Here is an 18,713-nt window from a genome sequence, read left to right on the forward strand (position 1 = left end):
CCCTCCCAGGCGCCACTGACTTTAATTCCCCATCCCCACCTCTGACCCGCTACTCAAACCAACCTACTCCAGCTGCCAGAACCGTCCTGCTGAATTTTCTCCAAAAGAAACCGAGGAAAGGAGGCGACCGCAGAAGGGAGAAAGAAAGGTAAAACTAAAGCTGGACGAGGCGGTGTCACACACTGGGCCTGCACCCCATTCCCTCCTGCGACAAGCTACAAACACGGCAAACACATGATCCAGAGCAGCTCTCACCTTAAAAAAAAAAAAAAAAAACCCAAGAAAATAAGAGAAAGTAGCGTCACAGAAGTCAAAAAGCAGAAGTTGAGTCTATACAGGGAGGAGGAATGAACAGGTTTTCACTCCTGAGGCCCCCAGCGTTTCCAGAAGGCAGCAAACACTGTGTTGTTCCTCTGCACATCAGTAAAGAGCTAAAACAATTAGGATCTTGCCTCGCTGTGCAAATGCCCAATGTATTAGGATTTTAAAAAAATTAAGGTGGATTTCCTCGAAGAGCTGACAATGTTGCAGCACAGAGTGCATTCGAGTAATGACCCCAAAATGCGTTGAGCCTATTTTTACCTCAAGCAAACGCTGTTCTCTCAGCCTTGGGAAGTTCATAGTGAGTAGTAAATCTTATCTTCACACATCAGTACCTAATCAACACACCCCATGCTCCTCTCCAAGTCAAAATAAAACTTTACTGCTTCAAAGAAACCCAAAGAGCCAAGCACGTGGCCCGTAAGCACAGAAGGCCGCAGGAAGGTGCTACCTGACTCATCCTATACTCATGAATAACTAGTATGCGAGAATTTTTGTCAAAATGTGGCCACTACCGGCCATAGCTGGACAGTTCATGGGCTCCACGGCACCACCGAGAGGTTTCAGGAGGGTTTCTGGAATAGAGATGCAAGCACAGGATTAGGGGGGGAGTAATAAATAGACAATCAGTCAGTTTATGAAGATGTTAAACGAAAATTGCTTATCTTTTATTTTTTAAATAACATTTGGCTTTGGTTTCCTAGTCGAGGGGGACAATAAACCAGACTCCTGCCTTCATCGAGAGCACGATGCTAATCAAGCCAACCCGCAGCACACGTGTATTTCTGGGCCACCTTTATGCTTAAGTTACCTGCAAACAGGCAGCCCCCGTGCCTAAGTAGTCAATAAAAAGTTGTTGTGGGTAAAAAGTCCGGTGTTTTTCAGCAGGGTTTGCGGTTTCTGAAGAAGCTTTTCCCCCATTTTTCCAGGCAAGGTGTCCGATCCCATCGTCTTCAGCGACGCTTTCTCTAAAAACTGTGGTTAACAGGGTTGGTCCACAGGCGGCTGAGCAGCAACACTATCTACCTTCCCACCACACGGGTGGAAACACTCCCACAGTAAGTGAAAAACTTCTGACAACACTCACCCACGCCACTTCCACCAGACTGGCACAAGTCACCCAGCGAACACGCTATTTTCAAGAACAATAAATACATTTAAAAATCGAAGCCCTTGATTGAGAAACAAAGGCATCACTCGGCTTCTCTGGTCTGTCCCGCTCTTTGACATGTCACAGGACCTTCAGACTGTCACAGGAGCCACCAGATTCCAAACAGCCAACTGGTGGCTTCACAGGAAGGAATAAGATTCCCGTTCATTCAACTAATGCCCAGCACCACCACTATTATGAACTCTAGGAAGCACCTCTGCATAGCCATGAGCATCGAAATACCTTTTGAAAACCAGACCAAGGTCCTCAGGAATGCTCACAAAGACAATTCAGAACAGAATAATACAGACAGCCTGTCCGCCTCCCACAGCCAGGAGCAGAAATCACCAACAGCCAGGGTGAAAGTCCCCGTGGCTCAGAGGGCCGGCGGCAGTTTGCATCCCTTGGCCTCACCCAAGTCCTCGGAACAGAGCTCACACGAAAATCTACTCAACGACTGCAAAGCAAACGAATACAATCGAGGTCACAAAAGGAACAAGAGCTGCCAAATCAGGTAGGTCCTGGTTCATGAAGCATTTTCCCACGAATTACAAAATTTTGGTACGGCAGGGTGAATTTTTCATAGTACAATGACCACAGAAAGCTCCTATTTCCAACAGCATTGTCAAAAGGCGTCTTAAAGACCACTTAAGCTTTAGGTTTGCATAATCTGTTTTGTTTTCTTAAAGCAGAGCGCGTGCAACTGCTCGCAGCACTTCTATTTGGGGGGGGGTGGTTTCGACACCCTACTCCTGGGTAGCCGACTTGTAATGCTTCAAGGTGCGAGCAGAAGGATCAGTAGCTTTCACCCATCTCGGCATCCAGTAGTGGGGCAGCCAGTTGCTCTGCCCAGGGTAATGCTTTTCAAAAATCTGGCGGTAGTAGTAACTTTCTTTTGTTTTAGGAGGATTGAAAGGATATTTCTCCGCCGCTTTTTCCAGCAGAAGGTCATCAACCTACAGACACAAGCAAAACTCCAGTGAAGCTGCAAATACATTGAACGTTTACAAGTCAATTTGCTGCAAGTTAAAGACTCGCCAACCACTGAATGCCCATAGGTTTAAAAAAAGCCTATTCTAGAGGCTCCTGAGAGGTGAATTTTTGTCGTAGGCTCCCTTGATCTTTATGAATACATCATTTTATTTCCAGTGCTGTTAGTATTTCTCGCTGCGTTATACGAGAAGCCCATTTCTCTTTGGGTTACAAGCAGCAAGCTCACAAACACTCCTTTCCTATCCTTCCCTTTCTGTGAACCAACCCAAACAACCTAAAGCAGCCTTTTGCCGTGTAAGGGGCTTCCTAATTTTTTTTTCTTTTCGGCTCACAGAGAGCTTGCACAACCTGCCCCCGAAAGGCCTGGGCTGCAAAGACACGAAGCTGCCTGAAGGAAGGGAGGATGAACAGTTGCACCCGCTGAGGTATGTTCTGAAGCAGCTCCCAGTGCCACCACGCTGCCTGACTCCTCACCGCCGCGGAACAGATCTGCCCCTGCTACGCCTGCCTGACCCGACGACCTTCTTGCCCGCGGATGTCACAAGGAAACGGGAAAGAAGCGGTCGGTGGTGGGACAGACGCACCCCTCCGCAGGCTCAACTACACCTAGTTCTGCCTGACAGGGCTCTGGTGTAAACTGGGTGCTATTTATTCCCTCCTCTCGGTGACTCAACTACCTCTGCCTCGCCCCGAGATGATCATCCTGTGCCCCAAAGCCCAAACGCTGTCAGTCTTCCCTGGTTAGCGATGCGAGCAGAGGCTTTAAAAAGCAAAAGGGCTGAGGCAGGCACGGCTGGGAACCCCAATGACACAAACAGTAAAGGACATCACGGAGTAGTTACGCGGTTACTCAGCTGCAGAGTAAGTTCATGCAAGCGCCTCCAGCCGAAGCAGCTGCCTTGCGTGTAACCCAGGAGTTGTGTTTGTTGACACACAATCTAATTTACAAGCCAGATACTCAGATGATGTTCATTCCCTCAAGCAGCCATCTCTGCCAGGCCCTAGCATTTCTTTGCATCCAGGATTTCAACTGCCTTGAACCAACTCAGACAGCTAGAAGACGGTTGGTCATTCCTCCACCACGAAGCTCAAGTCACTGTCATACCCAGATTTATTCTCCCAACTAAGCTGCCTCCCCTTGGCAGCCACAACTAACACACCTCGATGTGAAAGACCCAAAAAAAAAAGGGGGTATTGTACCTGCTGATCGATACAGTCCTGGAGAATAGAAAACCAGGATTTCTTTACCGATGCTATACCATCGCTGAAAGCTTCTTTGGGTCTCCAGAGTATTTCTTTGGGAAGCAAGTTGGAATCTTCAAAGGACTGTCTTAAAAGGTATTTTTCAATTCCGTTCTGTTTGCAGAACAACAAACAACGCCGTGAGTCTCGGGAACCGCAGCACAAAGACCTGGCTTTAACCCTGAAGAAATGGTTTCCCTTCACAAGGGCTGGTCAGAAAAAGGTTCCCAGTAGCCCAACAATCCAGCAAAATATCGAAGGGCATGCCTGACTCTGGGGAGAGGACTTGAGCATTGAATTCAGCCATTTGGTCATGCCTGGAACATGTACCAGTGAATTTGTGAGCTTATACTCTAGGGCCCAACCTTAGTTCTACATACCTTTGGGATTCGCAGTTCTGCTGGTAGAGATAAATAGTAAGAAGTAAACCGATGATCCAGAAATGGGACTCTCAGTTCAAGACTAAACAGGGGAAATAAATAGAAGAGATGCTGGATTAATCCAACAAGTCATCTGCTTACAAATCCCACAACAGTCTTCCGTGTCTTTCACATAAACACCAAGTTTTCTGCTTTTACTCAGAAGAAATTCCACTTGCATATTCATGCCGATCTGCATTTAATCCATCAGTTTGGAAAGGGAAGTGTACGGTCTGCACAAAGATCTCGATGATTTATGATGCCACCTGCTGGACACCTTCCAGCGCAACGAACGCAGAGACGACGGTCCTGCGGGATTTGCAGCAACCCTTGTACCACGTAGGCAAAGACACATCGAAAGAAACCCCACCCTGTTGCCCCCAGAGAACTACCAAGTGGCTCACTGGGATTTGTAACAGAACCAAGCAAGGAGTCCTGCTGTCACTTCTGAAATCTGTATTCGTGTTTTCAAGAAACAACGAAGAGGAGCCCTCACGGACACTGTTAAGGTACTGACTACTGATCTGCAGCATCTGCACAGCAAGTTCTCTCCTGTACCAGCGGCAGATACACCTGTACAAAGCCCTCCTGCTTACACTCCCTTATGCAGACCGCGGCTTCTAAGGGCACTGAAGGCAACAAATAAAATTACAGTGACTGTGTCTTCGGTAGGAAGAGCCCCGCTCAGTGTTTTTCCTCACGAGACACGAAGCTGCCCAGCTTCAAAGTCAAATGGAGATGTTACACTGAACTCCAGTAATTTCACTGTCTCTGTAGCTTCTCCTCTGATAAAAAGCTTCAACTACTTCAGGTACTACCCACCTTACCAAAAAAAAAAGCACCATCATTCGGCAATCCAGTCCTGAGGCTCGGTTTCGACACACACTGACCAGATTTGCATTGCAGGGCTTTCCCTATTTTATTTTTTTCTAACTGATAAAGGCACTTTCATCATTTCCTCTCTACTCTTAACTCCTCTCCCTTTTCTCCATAAATCTGAACCCCTTAAATTCAGTTTTACTTTGTGAATGTAAGGGTTCTGTCTTGCTAGCACTGCTGTGAAGCTGACCTCAGCCTCTCCTCGAGAAGTGGCACCTCTCCAAAGAAGAGCAGCCAGAGTGTGATATTAAGCAGCCCTGAATATGCGGCCAAACTTTTTAGCACAAACCAAATTACGAGGCAAATGGCAGGTGTCCTGCACCCTGTCATCCTTTTACACACAAAAGAGAAACATAAGGAAGCTACAAGCAACTGGGCAGGTCATTTTGTGGCAGGATGAATATACAACTCAAGTTTCCCAGCAGGTAAGTTGTTTGCTTTACGAAAGGTACCATCTTTTTCTCGTCTACAGCCAGCTTCCCAACAACATTCTCCTTTTGATCAACGTCTTTCTTTGGTAAAATGATGCTATTTTCTGCAGTGTGATTCCTTAAGGTATCAGTCACACAGGCTGTATCCTAACATCTCTTTATGACAGCCACCTTCCCGCCTCAGTGGACATAATTTTCTCTTTTAGTGTGTTTTTTTAATCCTTCATACGCATGCTGATGATCAGATTCAAGATTCCTCTTCGTCTAAACCTCAAACCCCCAAGTCAAACACGGCTTTGCCGTCCCTCCTTACCTCTGCATATTTATCTTTCTAATTCACTGCTGCTATAAAGTCCAGTACAACCCCAGACAAAAGATATTTCCCACATCAGCTGGCAACACAGGGGGACCTATAATCACAGCAGACCAGATTAAATTTTGCAGCGTGGTTTGCTGCTGCTCAAACTCCTTCAGGCTATAACTTCACCTTGGCATACACATCCCCAGCAGTCTTTCGCTTCGGAATCAAGAGCTGCTCTAAGCAGATGCGATGAAGATTCGCAGTTTCACTCCTCCTCTACCCTACTGGGCAGAAACAGCACCCCAATCCTGTCTGTGCCCATCTCCTCAGGCTTTTAAAAACCACCTGAGCCCTCAGCCCCCAAGGGACCACGTCTTACCCGTGTGCCGCAGTAGTTCTGTCCGCCCGGAGCACGTCGAACAGGTAGAGCTCCTTCAGGAGCCTCTCGCTCTCTTCTGCGGCTTCTTCAGGAGATGGTGCCTGTAACCAGACAGACATCACACAGCTGCCCGGAGGGAGCGTTACCTGCTGTCCTGCCTTGGAGCTGTAGTGATCGCCGAGTGATCTCAGAACCAGCAAACACCACATACAACAAGTAACAGTCTCGGGAATTTCTGGAGTTTAAAAAAGTTGTGGTTTAGGCGATTAAATGAAATCCCTTGGATTTGACGCCACCTCAGGAGAAAATCTCAACAGATATACAGCTGTGACCACTCTCAAAACATCAGACCTTGAAATCCCAGCGACTTTTCACTGAGGGGAAGAACAAGCAGCTCAAGGGCTTTCTGTATAGGGAATATATTTACCTTATGGAAATATATATATCCTTGTGTCAGCTCATCTGATCCTTCCCCTGAAAAAATGACCACACTGTCCGTTTTCTTCCGTATATATTTGGAGACAAGATACATACCTTAAAAAAAGAAAAAAAAGTCTGAAGTTATCAAAATACGGCTACATGTATGATGCTACATACAGCTACTACAGTTTAAATTCAGCATTGTAAAAGTTTCTCTCCTACACTACTTCTTCTGTAGCAATTAATTAGGAATTAATTAAAATAACATCTCATTGTGATTCGAAGCCACCAGCAGCCAGACTAACCAAGTGCTGCAAATACATCTAAACTGCGTACTTACACTTAGCCCTCAAAATAACGGAAAGATGTGTCCCTCTGTGATCCTGGGAATGCTGGAGGATTCCCGAGGGAACACACAGAGGAGTTGTTCTGACTCAGTTTGAAATTAAGCCCTTGATTAGTTCCTGAACAAACCTTCTAGCTTTGGCGAACAAATTTACCAGCAAAAGTTGCCGTTTAAGTCTCTGCCATTGTGGGTTGAACTGGGTGAAGCCCTTTTTTCCATTTTTTTTCTTGAAAAGAGTTATTTATTAATCAGAATTATGCCTTCCCTTCACGGCATCTTTCCAAACAACACGCTTTTATAACAAAACTATTAGACATCTAATGAAAAGGGTCTAGTCCATTATTTCTCACGCTAAGCAGCAATCGCAAAGAAAGATGCCAGGTGAAAAGCTGCCTTTATTTTTTTAAAGAAACGCTTTCAGTACCTCACATTGCAAAGTCCTGTCTTCAGGCACCAAATTCCACGCAGGTTTTCAGAACTGTGTTGCCTTTTTTGGCTCACTAACTTTTTCATGTTTTAGGCTGACGCAAGATTAACTGGGTAAAACGTCGCAGCTGACACCACACAGAAGGTCACGTTAGATTAGGGGTTTTCATTCTTATCAGGCTGGCAACCCTTTGCAAGAAGCTGCTGGTGACTTCACTTCTCAGAGTCAAACACACATTATAAGAAGCCTACCTAGCTCGAGTGCACATCTGTTATAAGAGGGTGACGAGAAATTCTTCACTGCAGTATTAAAATTGTGCAAGGAAAGGGTAATCATAATTGTTTTGCTCTCATAACTTGCAGTACCTCAGGTAACCTGTAAGTTTTCCCTCTTTCTCCAAGGTTCATACTTAGAGCAAAACCTAGATCTGTGGATCTAACGTTTTTTTCCTCCTATAACTCTCGGTTTTCATGCCAAAGCTTCAGGAACAGCTCTTGGCGACTGTTTTGTACAGCCGGTGATTCTGAAACTAACAACTGGTTTTGCCTCAGCGCGGTATCACAGACGAGACTGGGGAGCAGAAGCGGGGAGTCCCGGTTCCCAGGTGCTGTGACAGGATCTAGTAGATGACCACGTGATTTTGCACCAAATTTTATTCAGGTGACAAAAAGCGAAGACTGCGATTAAAAACCACTCACCGATTGAAGCTCTTATTGTTGTTATATCATAGGTTTCCAAGGAGAAGACAACCTCCTCTATGGCCTGAATGCCCTCTTCAGAATTAAATATGACTTCATGATGCTCGCTGCCTATATGTGCTGCCACCTGTTTGTGAAAGGTCACCAGAATGTATTGCTTTTCAATCCAAACGTGTTTCAAACATACATCGTGTTTAACAGACAGGCGTTGAGTGAGAGCAGCAGCTCCCTTCTGCCACAGCGAGAATTACGTGACGTTAGGCCAAGAAAAGGTGATGCTGCCGCAGCCCCTCTGACGTGCAGGGTTATGTTCACCAGAGGGGACAGTCTCCCTAATTACAGAGCTTAATTGCCATCACACAGACCCTCCAGACGCGTAACGGAATCTTAGAGGCTCTAAATACCCCGGACAATCACCCCGAAGGGACAAAGCAGCTCAAAAGCCACGACAGCCTGGATACCTAAAGGGCACCCCAGCCGCCAAGCAGTTTGCACAAGGCTCCCAGTGACGATTCCCTCACAGTATTTAACAGATACCCCAACGTCATCGCACGGGAGCTGCGGCACGGGGATTGACCCTAAAACCCCCGAGGCAGAACGGACACAACTCCAAAGCACCGTCCTTTTGCTAACAGCGCAACGGGAGCCTGTCCTTAAAGCCTTCCAAACGCCAGAGCACACAGGTAAGGCTCAATTATCTTTTTTTTTTTTTAAGATAAACTAAGCAGCAAACGTTGTACCAAACGATTTACCGCAAGCTGGGTTACATCACAGCAACACCTGAACATTCAGTGTCACTATTAACACCACACCACGGAGCCAGCACCGCTCACATCCACCCTTTAGCACCCAGCAGCTCGGGACAAAGCGAACACGACGCTTACCACCGTACCTTTCTGGCGGCCAGTAAGTCAGGACTGTTTTCCATTCCGATTGCAAAGGTTTGCAATGGGTAGTTGATGTTGATTTCTTTCATCTGCTTCAGAAGAACAGCTGCAACCAAGCTGGAATCCAAGCCCCCTGCCAACAAAACAAATTATTTGGTCAGGTGTTTTGACTGGTTTTGGTTTCCCCTTAGGGACACTTGAATCCAGATAAGCAGAATCTCATGAGTGGGCGTCAGGTTTAAGCTGTGCGAACCCAAGGTACTTGTACAAGGGCACATTTACCCCTGCTTAAAAGAGAATCAGGCATCTTTAGTGGAATATCTTCAGTAACAGCTGTTAGTACTTTGGTGTCAGAAGCATCAGTGAAAATCCTTCTTCAGATACACACAAAATATTCTGAAAACATACAGAACATGCCCCTTCTCAACTCTGCTACACTGGGATTTATTCTCCGTTTCAAAGCCACTCTCTATCCTCCTCTTACCCACCCATTTGATACTCTGCTGACAGAACGATGTAAATAGTTTTTTGGTTTGCAGTCTGGATAAAAAAGAATTAAGTAAAAGAACAGAAGGTTTAGCATAAGGACTCCACTCTTCCTCAACCATTTTTCAAAAGTGCATTTCACACATTTTGAGTGGAATTAGTTTTTTAAACATCACTTCAGAGCGAAAAGGTTCACCAGTGACCTTCTTTTTTTTTTTTTTTTCCCCTCCTCTTCTTTCCCAGAGGACGACAGCGGAAGGATTTGAACAGCTTGGAAAACGAACAAAAAATAAAACCGAGGGATGCACAGACTGCCCAGATGCACTGCAAGGCTCCACCTTCTTATGAGCTAATTCTGCTAATCCTTGACTAGTTCCACTTGCTGCTCCCCTTCGAGGTACTGAGCAGAACAGCCACCCCTGCCTGCAGTTCTGCCAAGCACAAGGCAAAATCCTCTTCTGGTTCCTACAGTCTGCACGGGGGTTTTCGGCTGAGCGCAGGAGCCTGCACTCCCGCCCTGAGCCCCTCCGCGGGCACACCGCCCCGCCAAAAAAATAACCCTCCCTCTGTAGGAACGACGTGCAGCGCCTGAGAAACGGAGAGCAGCGGCCAAACGGAGCGTTCACGGTGCGGGAATCGGGGAAATCAAACCCAGTTTCCCCCGGGAAGCTGCAGAACTCCCTCCGTGACGGGAAACAAAAGCACTTCTCCAACGGTGACGCTCCAGCACGCCCAAAACTGCAAAGCACGGAGACACCCTGGCGTTACACCCGCAGGGGCGCTTAGTTCTGCCACTGATACGTCCTGCGTGTGCGTCTGAGGAGCTGCTGACTGCCTTCTCACTTGACAGCTGAAATTTGGGGGTTGAGCAGCTTTTATTGAAGCGGGGATCTTCCAACTCTGCGTATCTCCCCGTTTCATTCACCTCCCTCCTGCTTTTTATGATGCCCCGGTAAGGACACGGCCCAACCGCATCGCCCGGCCAGTGCTCCCTCATTCAAACGCACATTGAATCATGACAAATGACTGCAGTTACTGATGCTCAACCAGTGCCTGAACAGCGTACCAGAGCCCTACCCACCAGTGCTACAAAACCCCAGTAAACAAGAGGTCAGTCCCCTGGCTACAAAGCCCTACCTCCGCAAAGTACCTGTGCAACACGGAACCACCAGACCACGACACGGACCAGCTACGTCGGTGAACAACTTCCTGTACCCCAAGCTATCGCCTCCCCTCAAAAAAGAGCGTAGCGAATAATTTTGGTCCAGATGGCGCCCTGTAATTTGGTAGATCAAGGGCGGTCTAGGATGGAGGCAAAAGCAACAAAGGCGACAGGAACTTCACTTCCTCCTGCTGTTCGAAACGTGCCACGGCTTTTTTCTATGCTCAGTCTGCGTAAAGCGAATGTAATAATTACATTTTCTTCTCAGACACCAACCTAAGCAAAAACCTCGCATATTTAGGAGCATATTGGGTGATTTTTCAGAGAGAATATTGTATTTCTTTCCTCTCAGTTAAAAATGGCCAGTGCCTCAACAAGCCAATATCCCAGCCCAGAGTAAACTTTAAAAGCATGAGACTTTCAAGATACTTGTAAAGTGGAAAACTTTATCACAAACTAACAACTTCCCTGTTCTCGAAGCATACAAAGATTCAGATCAGTTCAGGTGCATCACAGCAGAACAGCCAGTACACTTGCCTCTAACTGGTAAGGGATTGGGCGAAAGAGAGAGAAGACACAGAATCACTGTGATTCTTGCTACTTACCTGAGAGAAGACAGCCAATCCTCCTGTGAGCCATCAAACGCTTTCTAACAGCGTTTTCAAACAGAATACGGATGTTGCTTTTCACTGTTTCAAGATCAAAGCCTGTCCAGAAAGAAGAGGGGGGAAAAAAAAAATCAATCCAAGAAGCGTTGCTTCGACTTTGCTGGATTATGCTCCCAGGAAACAAAGAGATTTGTCCGCATTCCCTTCGGTAAGGAGGGCATGCGAGCTCATTTTTGTACCTGACTGCCACAAAACCAATACTTAAGTCTCTACATTATAAAGGTTCTTCTAGGGTTTTTTTTAAATGTCACTTTTTAAAACCAATCAATGGTAATTTAATATTCAAAGATCTTTTTTTTTTTTTTCACTTTTTAATCAGAGTAAGTAGCAAATGCTTTTCTGTACTACCTGAAGGCAGAGTTTCCACTGTATCACACGCAACATGGAGCGGTTCATCTCTAAAGCTGTGAAATTTTACTAATTCCACTGAGGCAACCTTGCCAGAGGGCTTTAGATCCAACACTTCATAATGACCCGGGAGAAATGGTTCCACTTTAGGACATAAGGATGTTGAATGCTTTAAGTTAATAAGTCCTACAGATAAAATGGGGGGGAAAAAAAACAAAAGTCAGTTTTCGACGTAGGATGGTGAAGTCATACCTCACTCAACAGCCTCTGTACTAAAACTACATACAAATATTTTCTCCAGATCCTAAAGTGGTTCTCAAAAATACCATTTTGAGACGGAGCCTGCCCTGGCTAGAGCACGATTCTGCTTCTGGCAGGTTACACACACGGATCTGAGCTGCCTCAAACTGGGGCAGACAGGAGAGAAGGGAAGTCGGCAAGTTTTACTAATTGCCAAGGGTCCCTGGGAGCATTAAGGAGAGCACTCTTCTACCTGACCCCATGATATCCAGGCTTACGAGGATTCAAATGACAATTAGTAACTGATTCTGTGTTTAAAATTAAGTGTAGTCAAGCTATCAAGTGGTTTGTAATAAAACTACATCACTGAAGTGATTACTTAATCGACATTGCCGTAGAGATTTCATAACCCATCAGTTCCAGACTGATCTACACCACTGCTGATCAATGCCAAGGATCAGACTCGTAGCCAAACCTGATTTCCACTCCTCCTGTGGAAGAGGGTGTTTTGCACCTGCCAGTCACCTGGGCGCCCCTTGAGGAACTCCACAAGAGAGACAGTGAGTTGCTGTGCGAGGGGGACAGGTAATTCACGGCCCCTAAAATACTCCCTCCCCTCCTTCTTCCCCAGGAAGCAGAGATGGTACAGCTCTTCGTACCAGTACGGAGTACGAGCAGAGGAGCCAGCCTACACTGGAGCCTGACAATAAAACTGATACGCAATAAACGGCAGAGACACGAGGAATTGTGAAACTCAATTTTAGCCAAAGTGCATTTTAGGCAATAAACTCCCTTTTGGCACTGTTTGGATTTGTTTATGCGTGTGTCAAGACTAGAGATAATTACTTTAAAAAACCAAACAACCAAAAAACGAACAAAAACCAGAGCAGTGGATGTGTCATCTCAAAGGTAAAAAAAATCATCATCAAATAAACTGTCACTAGAAAATTACCCAATGCTGCAGGAAATTTCAGTAGCATTTTACAGGTCTTGGCTTTTACAGATTAGCAGTTCTTGTGGCATTATTTCCCAGTTCACCATAGAACACCAGGAACAAATTCCAATATAATTTATCACCGTATAAATCTAGCCTAACTCTTACAGACTATGTTTAACTTTGGGGCAACATAAAACATCTTGGGCTCAATACTGCTATGATTCCAGAACACAAAGAATCATAAAATTAAACAAGCAAGTTATTTTGGAGATATTAAAGACAATTGAACATCTTAGAGGTCTACTGTCTGTGGGTTTTAATTATGTGCAGTTCTTATACTACTAAACACTGAACTTAAGTTCATTTTCTCTTCACACTTAGAAGAAAAGCCTGACAAAGCAGTTCGTCTCCAACAGCAACACCCGAGATTATTTAGGCATTGAGCACAGGTGGTTTTACCTTTTGCCTCAGAACAGACACCCAAAAATCCATCATCAGTCAGCACCTTAAACAGTGGTCTGACCCCATAGGTATCTCTCGCCAGAAACACTTTTCTGTTGGCAGTGTCCAGAAGGATGAAAGCAAATACACCATCCAGCATGGACGCTGTTTGTTCTATTCCTCCTCTGTTGTAGAGATGAAGGATAACTTCACCGTCCACCAGCGTCTGATATTCAAATCCAAACTGCTTCTGCAGCTGAGGAAACATAGAAAGGAAAACGTGAGTAAGCATTTGCACACGTTAACTGCTTATTAACTGATAAAACACCACCATTCATGTGATTGTTTAACAAGAAAACTACTGGGTTTTGGTAAAATCACAGGTCAAAGGTTTTACAAACATTTCCACCAAAGAAGGAAATGACACTTTCGCGTTCAAAATACTATCCAGGATCATCTCTTAGACAATGCAGACAGAAATGTATCCCTGAACCCTTGCCATAATGCACATTCAAATTGCTTAAGACTGCAGGGCCTATCTGAGGATGTCCCCCTGCAAACCCACCACCCCGGTCTCCAGAAGCACCAGTCCCCCCATCGCCCACAGGCAGAGGGCAGAAGCAGGCAGCCGCTGCTGCGGCTGCCAAACCAGCCCAAAACAGGACCAGACACAAAGACATCATTTATTGTAGTCTCAAGTCACTCGGTGCCACCTTCTTATCAGATAATACTGACATTTAGTAACCCCCAAACCCGTAGACACTGGTAGCAGCTCTGCAGAGCAGAGTAATTCAGAAATAACCTTTGGTTTACGCGCGCAGTCACTGCCACTCCTCAGTGTTTCTTTACGCACAGAGAATTTCCTTCTGCCTAAATCTTCCTCCGTTCCTCAAACCAACCTCTTCACTCTCCCTGTGCAGATGGAGCAGTGGAGGAAGAAATTGGCTGTCAGACTTAAATCAGGCCAAATATTCTCCACGTTCCTGTGGCGCTACTCTTGAAAGTCCTTTCAATATCCACCAGTCAGGGCGGGAAAGAGGGGGTTTCATTAAAACACTAACTAGCCAAGAAACCCCACAAAAACAATGCTTTAGCGTGTTAACTGAAGTTCTTTGGTTTTAATTGCTATTTACGGGGCAAAGTCTTGGATCGAACCGAGTCAACATTAAAATAACTAAGCTGTTGCCCTAAACAAGAAGCTTGTTTCACCAATGATCCTCTCCTAGGTAGGTTTCAACCCACAAGCCTGAAAGAAAAATCGATACAGAAAGAGGGTACACAACGTAGCGAGAACAAGCAAATTCCTGCAGATGGCAATTATGCAAGTTTTGCATAATTAAATTCCCCTTCGGACTGTGTGCGTAGCACGAGCGAGAGTAATTCCTACTGCTTTCAACAGCAGGAAAACCACAGTGCAAAAACACAGCAAGCGTCACAGACTGGTGGCACAACCCATTTCACATGTCCCGCAGGGCAAAGTGCACCTTGCCTTTCAAACAGGCAGATACTTCAAGACTGGGGGAAAAAAATAACTACTAAACAATCTCCTGCCTATTCAGTCAAATCCCTAATGACGTTACTGACGTCACTCAGCCTGACTGTGACTTCAAAAATGCAATGTTCAAAGTACTAAGACTTCTCAGATTATTCATGCTTTTCTGATACTACCACGCTCAGCTTATGATTCATTTTAAGCATTCAGCTTCAGCACGATTCAGGAAACAGTCAAAACCATAAGCTGCTTTATAGGCCAAATTTGAATCACTTCCCTTTACCAGTAACACGGGGGGCTGGGACCTCTCAGCACTGGGACTGAGGCAGGCAGACGATGCTCAGCAGCAGTATCCCACCCTTCAGGGCCATTCAGACGCTTTAGGAAGTTAAGCACAGAGTTGCTGCTTGGTTTGTGCCGGTGAGACTCGTGTAGGTGGCTCTCAGAAACCCCACCGAGCATCTGCCTTAAACTGCGGACACAGGGCTTTGGTGGCATGGTGGAAACACCTCCCTAGTGCTTGTTGCTTTTACTTAAATACCTAAGCACTCATGCTATGCATTAATAGATTACAAGTGACATATCCCTCCTAGATTGACATGCAGAAATGAAAATGCAACAGCCAACAGCTTGGAGAACGACCCAACATAACTGAAGAGCAAGGCAATCTAAAAGCATTTGCATTACAAAGAGAAAGGAAGGGGAGAAAGAGGCTTGGAATTCCCCTCCCCGAGAGATAAGGAAGAAAGCATCTTTATTTTAAACTGGTCAAACCTGAAGGTACAAATACTTTCTGCCCTTGTTGTCAGTTAAAAAGTGATTTCTCAGTATTAAAGACTAAGAATGTTACTACTGAAGCCACCACAGATACACAGCTCATCGATTTACTTCCTTTTAAATGCCAGCCATTTCATAACTTTTTACAATTTTTCTGATATTCTAGTCCACCGTGTTTTAAACGTTTTCTTAATAACCGCTAGTTTTGAAATTGAAATTAAAAAGAGAAAATGCCACATGACCCACACCACGCTTACCTGTTTGAAATTGTAGATTTCTCCGTTGTAACAAAGCCACAGATAGGGGAATTTCTTCACCCGGATGGGCTGCATACCATACAGCTGATCGACGACCGCAAGGCGGTGGAAACCAAAGCAACAGTTGGTGAATCCATTGACGTTCTCGAAACGAAAGGCGTCAGGACCTCTGTGCGCGATCTTCATGGCGCTCAGGCACTGCACGGAGAGGCACTCATCGCTCCCAAACAGGGCCCAGATACCGCACATGGTGAGGCTGCCGATCTACCTGGAAACGGAGAACCTGTTCTGTGAGGACAGGAAGATGAGAAGCAAGAGCTGGCACCTCGAAAACACAGTTAATAACTGTAGGCTCTTAATTGCCGAACTGTCGAGAGGGCTGCTCGGGAGAACAGCAGGCTTGTCTAACACGAGGTAACACCCAGTTTGCCCAGAAATACGATAAGCAGCATTTGGCCGCCAAGAGATAAGGCTTAAGTTTACCTTTAGGTACACCAAGGTTGTCGAGGATGTTTTTTTTTATAGCACTAACCGTTGCTGGGCATCACGTATGATGTGTTGAAGTAAAACGGTAACAGCCCTTTCGGTTGGCAGCCTTTCAGCGTATAAAGGGGGCTTGCAAGAGAGGCAGAAAGAGGCCTTTTACCGAGGCCTGTAGTGACAGGACAGGGGGCAACCGCCTCAGACTGGAAGGGGGTCGCTTTAGACTGGACTTCCCCAGCACCATGATGGGAAAGAAAGGCGGGACACACACACACACACACGACTGTGCTGCCCTTGGCAGCCGCAGCATCCCTGGAGCTGGAGGTTTTGTGGCCCTCCGGACCCTAACGCTAGAGGTGGGCTGAGGCCCCACAGGTCAAGCGACGGCGCCGGGGACCCCCAGCCCCAGCGCCGCGCTGCTGCGAGGGCTCACGGAGCCAAAGGGGGACACTGCGGCCACCCAAGGGCTCCGCACCAGCGCTGCTCCCCGCTCCCCGCACCTTCCCTTCTCATCCGGACGGGCGATGGCGCTGGGGAGCTCAGCCTCAGCACATGGAGCCGGGCTTTCTCCCCACCCCGACTGCGGCGGCTTCCGTGTGCCCCGCGATCCCCGGGGCTCTTCTCACGGGCGACCGCAGGCCCCCCCGGGGCGGGTTCCCTCTCGCTAAACCCACACCCCTCCGGCTTCCCCCCCCCCCGCTCGGGTCTTCCCTCCGGCGGCCGCAGCGCCCCGCGGACCCGCCGCCCCCTCACTCCCAAGCCCGGGGCGGGGCGGAGCGGCGGGAGGCCGGGTACCGCGGCAGGCCGGGCACGGCGGCCGCCTCTCCCCGAAGGCCGCCCGGCTCGGCGGAGCTCGGCCTCCAGCATCCTCCCCCCCGCCGCCTCGCCTCGCCTCGCCCCGGCCCTCAGCGGGCTCTGCTCGGCCCCGCTGCCTTCCTTACCCCGTCGTGGCCGGGAGAGCTGCCGTCCTCGCCGCGGCTGGGGGGGGGAGACGGACGAAGAAGGCGGCTCCAGGCGGTGCCGGCTCCTCCCCCGCTGCCCGATGCTGTTGAAACCCGCCGTGAAGTTTCATCATGCGCCTCCCCTCCGGCCGGGCCCGGGGAAGGGGCTTCGCCTCGCCCGGAGGCCCGACCCCTCCGCCCGCGGCCTTGTCCTGCGGGCCCCGGCTCCGGGAGAGCCCCAGGGCAGGGCGAGGGCCAGCTCGCAGGGGGTCTGCCAGGGCTTGGGAAGGCGACTCTCGGCCATCAGAAATCCCTGCAAGCCTGCCCCCGAGCTGGATGTAGCTGGTGTGGAGCGAAAAGAGCTCGGGCACCGGCATGGAGTTGCCTTGAGGCTGCTTTGGGTTGGGAGAGAAGGCGCTTGCAAGGCTTAACGCCTCTGGAAGCGTTTACCGAGGCCTCGGGGGTTGTGCTGTGCAAAACTCGGGTTTGAATAATGGATGCTATGGGTAAAAAGGGATTTTGAAGCCTACCTGAACTCCGTTAGCGGGCAGGTTTGCCTTTGAGGGTGCTGAAGTAAATGAAATTCGGCTCTGAAGATGAGGATGTGAAGCGCTGTGTAGAAACCTTAATTCTCCGAGAGAGCCATGAGTAGGGATTGGCATGCGGTGCGCCTCCACAGCTAGCTTTAGCGGGCTTGGGGTAAAACTGCGGTGCTGGCTGGTGCTTCAGGTTATGCAGTAAGTGTGGTCTGGGTGTAGAATTTTAAAAGGACCTTTAAGAAGCCATTCCAAGGGTTTTTTTAGGCTTTAGAAAGAAAAATGTGTGGAAGCATCCTACGCATGAGAAGTAGGCTCCAGCACTGATCAGGGGTAGATGCAGGAGGTTTCGGTTCAGCGCAGGCTCACCTGAACGCAGGGCTGGCCTTGGCAGAGGCAAGGCTTCAGGGCAGCCCGCAGATGCCATGCGTAAGTTGTTTTGGGTTTGGTTTATTTTCTGAGACTTTTGCAAACAGCTTTTCTTTTCTTTACATCTTTTCTCTGCACAAAGATTTTTGGATGAGTCTGCTTGGGCTTAATTTGGACACTTTCATTTTATGAGCAATTCCTGGTTCATAACTAGGGCTCATACAGTGCTTTACGGCAGTCAGTCACAAGCCATTTGGTAAAATAAGAATCTTTTCATGGAGAAACTGAGGCAGGGAGGGTGAGAAGCAACTTGCAGAAAGCGGCCTGGTAAGGCTGGACAAGCGCAGCCAGGGAAGGGCGAAACCTCCCAGGTCCTCTTTAATGTCTGCATCCTTAGGGCACGCTGGGCAACAGCCACGTATTTATCCTCCCCTTTACTACCACTTTAAAAATCTGGGGATAAATCCTGTGTTTTACTATGTCTGGCATGTTTCATCCCCTGTTTTAATGGAGCTGATGGTGTCATACATGGTACTAATGGCAGAAATACCACCCACGATCTGTTTTTAAACAGCAGGTTGCCACGAGTGGATTCCTGGGCCAGGTGGTTAGGACGGGCAGGGCTGTAAAACATCAGAAATTCTACTGATGTGCCTCAGCTCGGCCTTGCACCAGCCCTTTGC

The 18,713-nt window shown here is 47.6% G+C and overlaps 1 protein-coding gene across 1 annotated transcript; it reads right to left on the minus strand.

The window, feature by feature from the left end:
• Nucleotides 1-955: 955 nt before the first annotated feature.
• On the minus strand, nt 956-17,175 carry ASNS (asparagine synthetase (glutamine-hydrolyzing)). Its single transcript, XM_086467813.1, has 12 exons — nt 17,126-17,175; nt 15,702-15,989; nt 13,194-13,431; nt 11,558-11,743; nt 11,147-11,248; nt 8,899-9,026; nt 8,007-8,133; nt 6,543-6,649; nt 6,116-6,216; nt 4,087-4,168; nt 3,665-3,820; nt 956-2,427 (listed from the first exon to the last, which is right to left on the minus strand). The coding sequence occupies exons 2-12, from the start codon at nt 15,948-15,950 to the stop codon at nt 2,218-2,220; spliced, it is 1,686 nt and encodes a 561-aa protein (XP_086323939.1). The 5' UTR covers nt 15,951-15,989; nt 17,126-17,175; the 3' UTR covers nt 956-2,217.
• Between the last annotated feature and the right edge of the window lie 1,538 nt (nt 17,176-18,713).

This window comes from Leptosomus discolor, chromosome 7 (assembly GCF_034619465.1).
Source record: "Leptosomus discolor isolate bLepDis1 chromosome 7, bLepDis1.hap2, whole genome shotgun sequence".
NCBI classification, from domain to species: domain Eukaryota; kingdom Metazoa; phylum Chordata; class Aves; order Leptosomiformes; family Leptosomidae; genus Leptosomus; species Leptosomus discolor.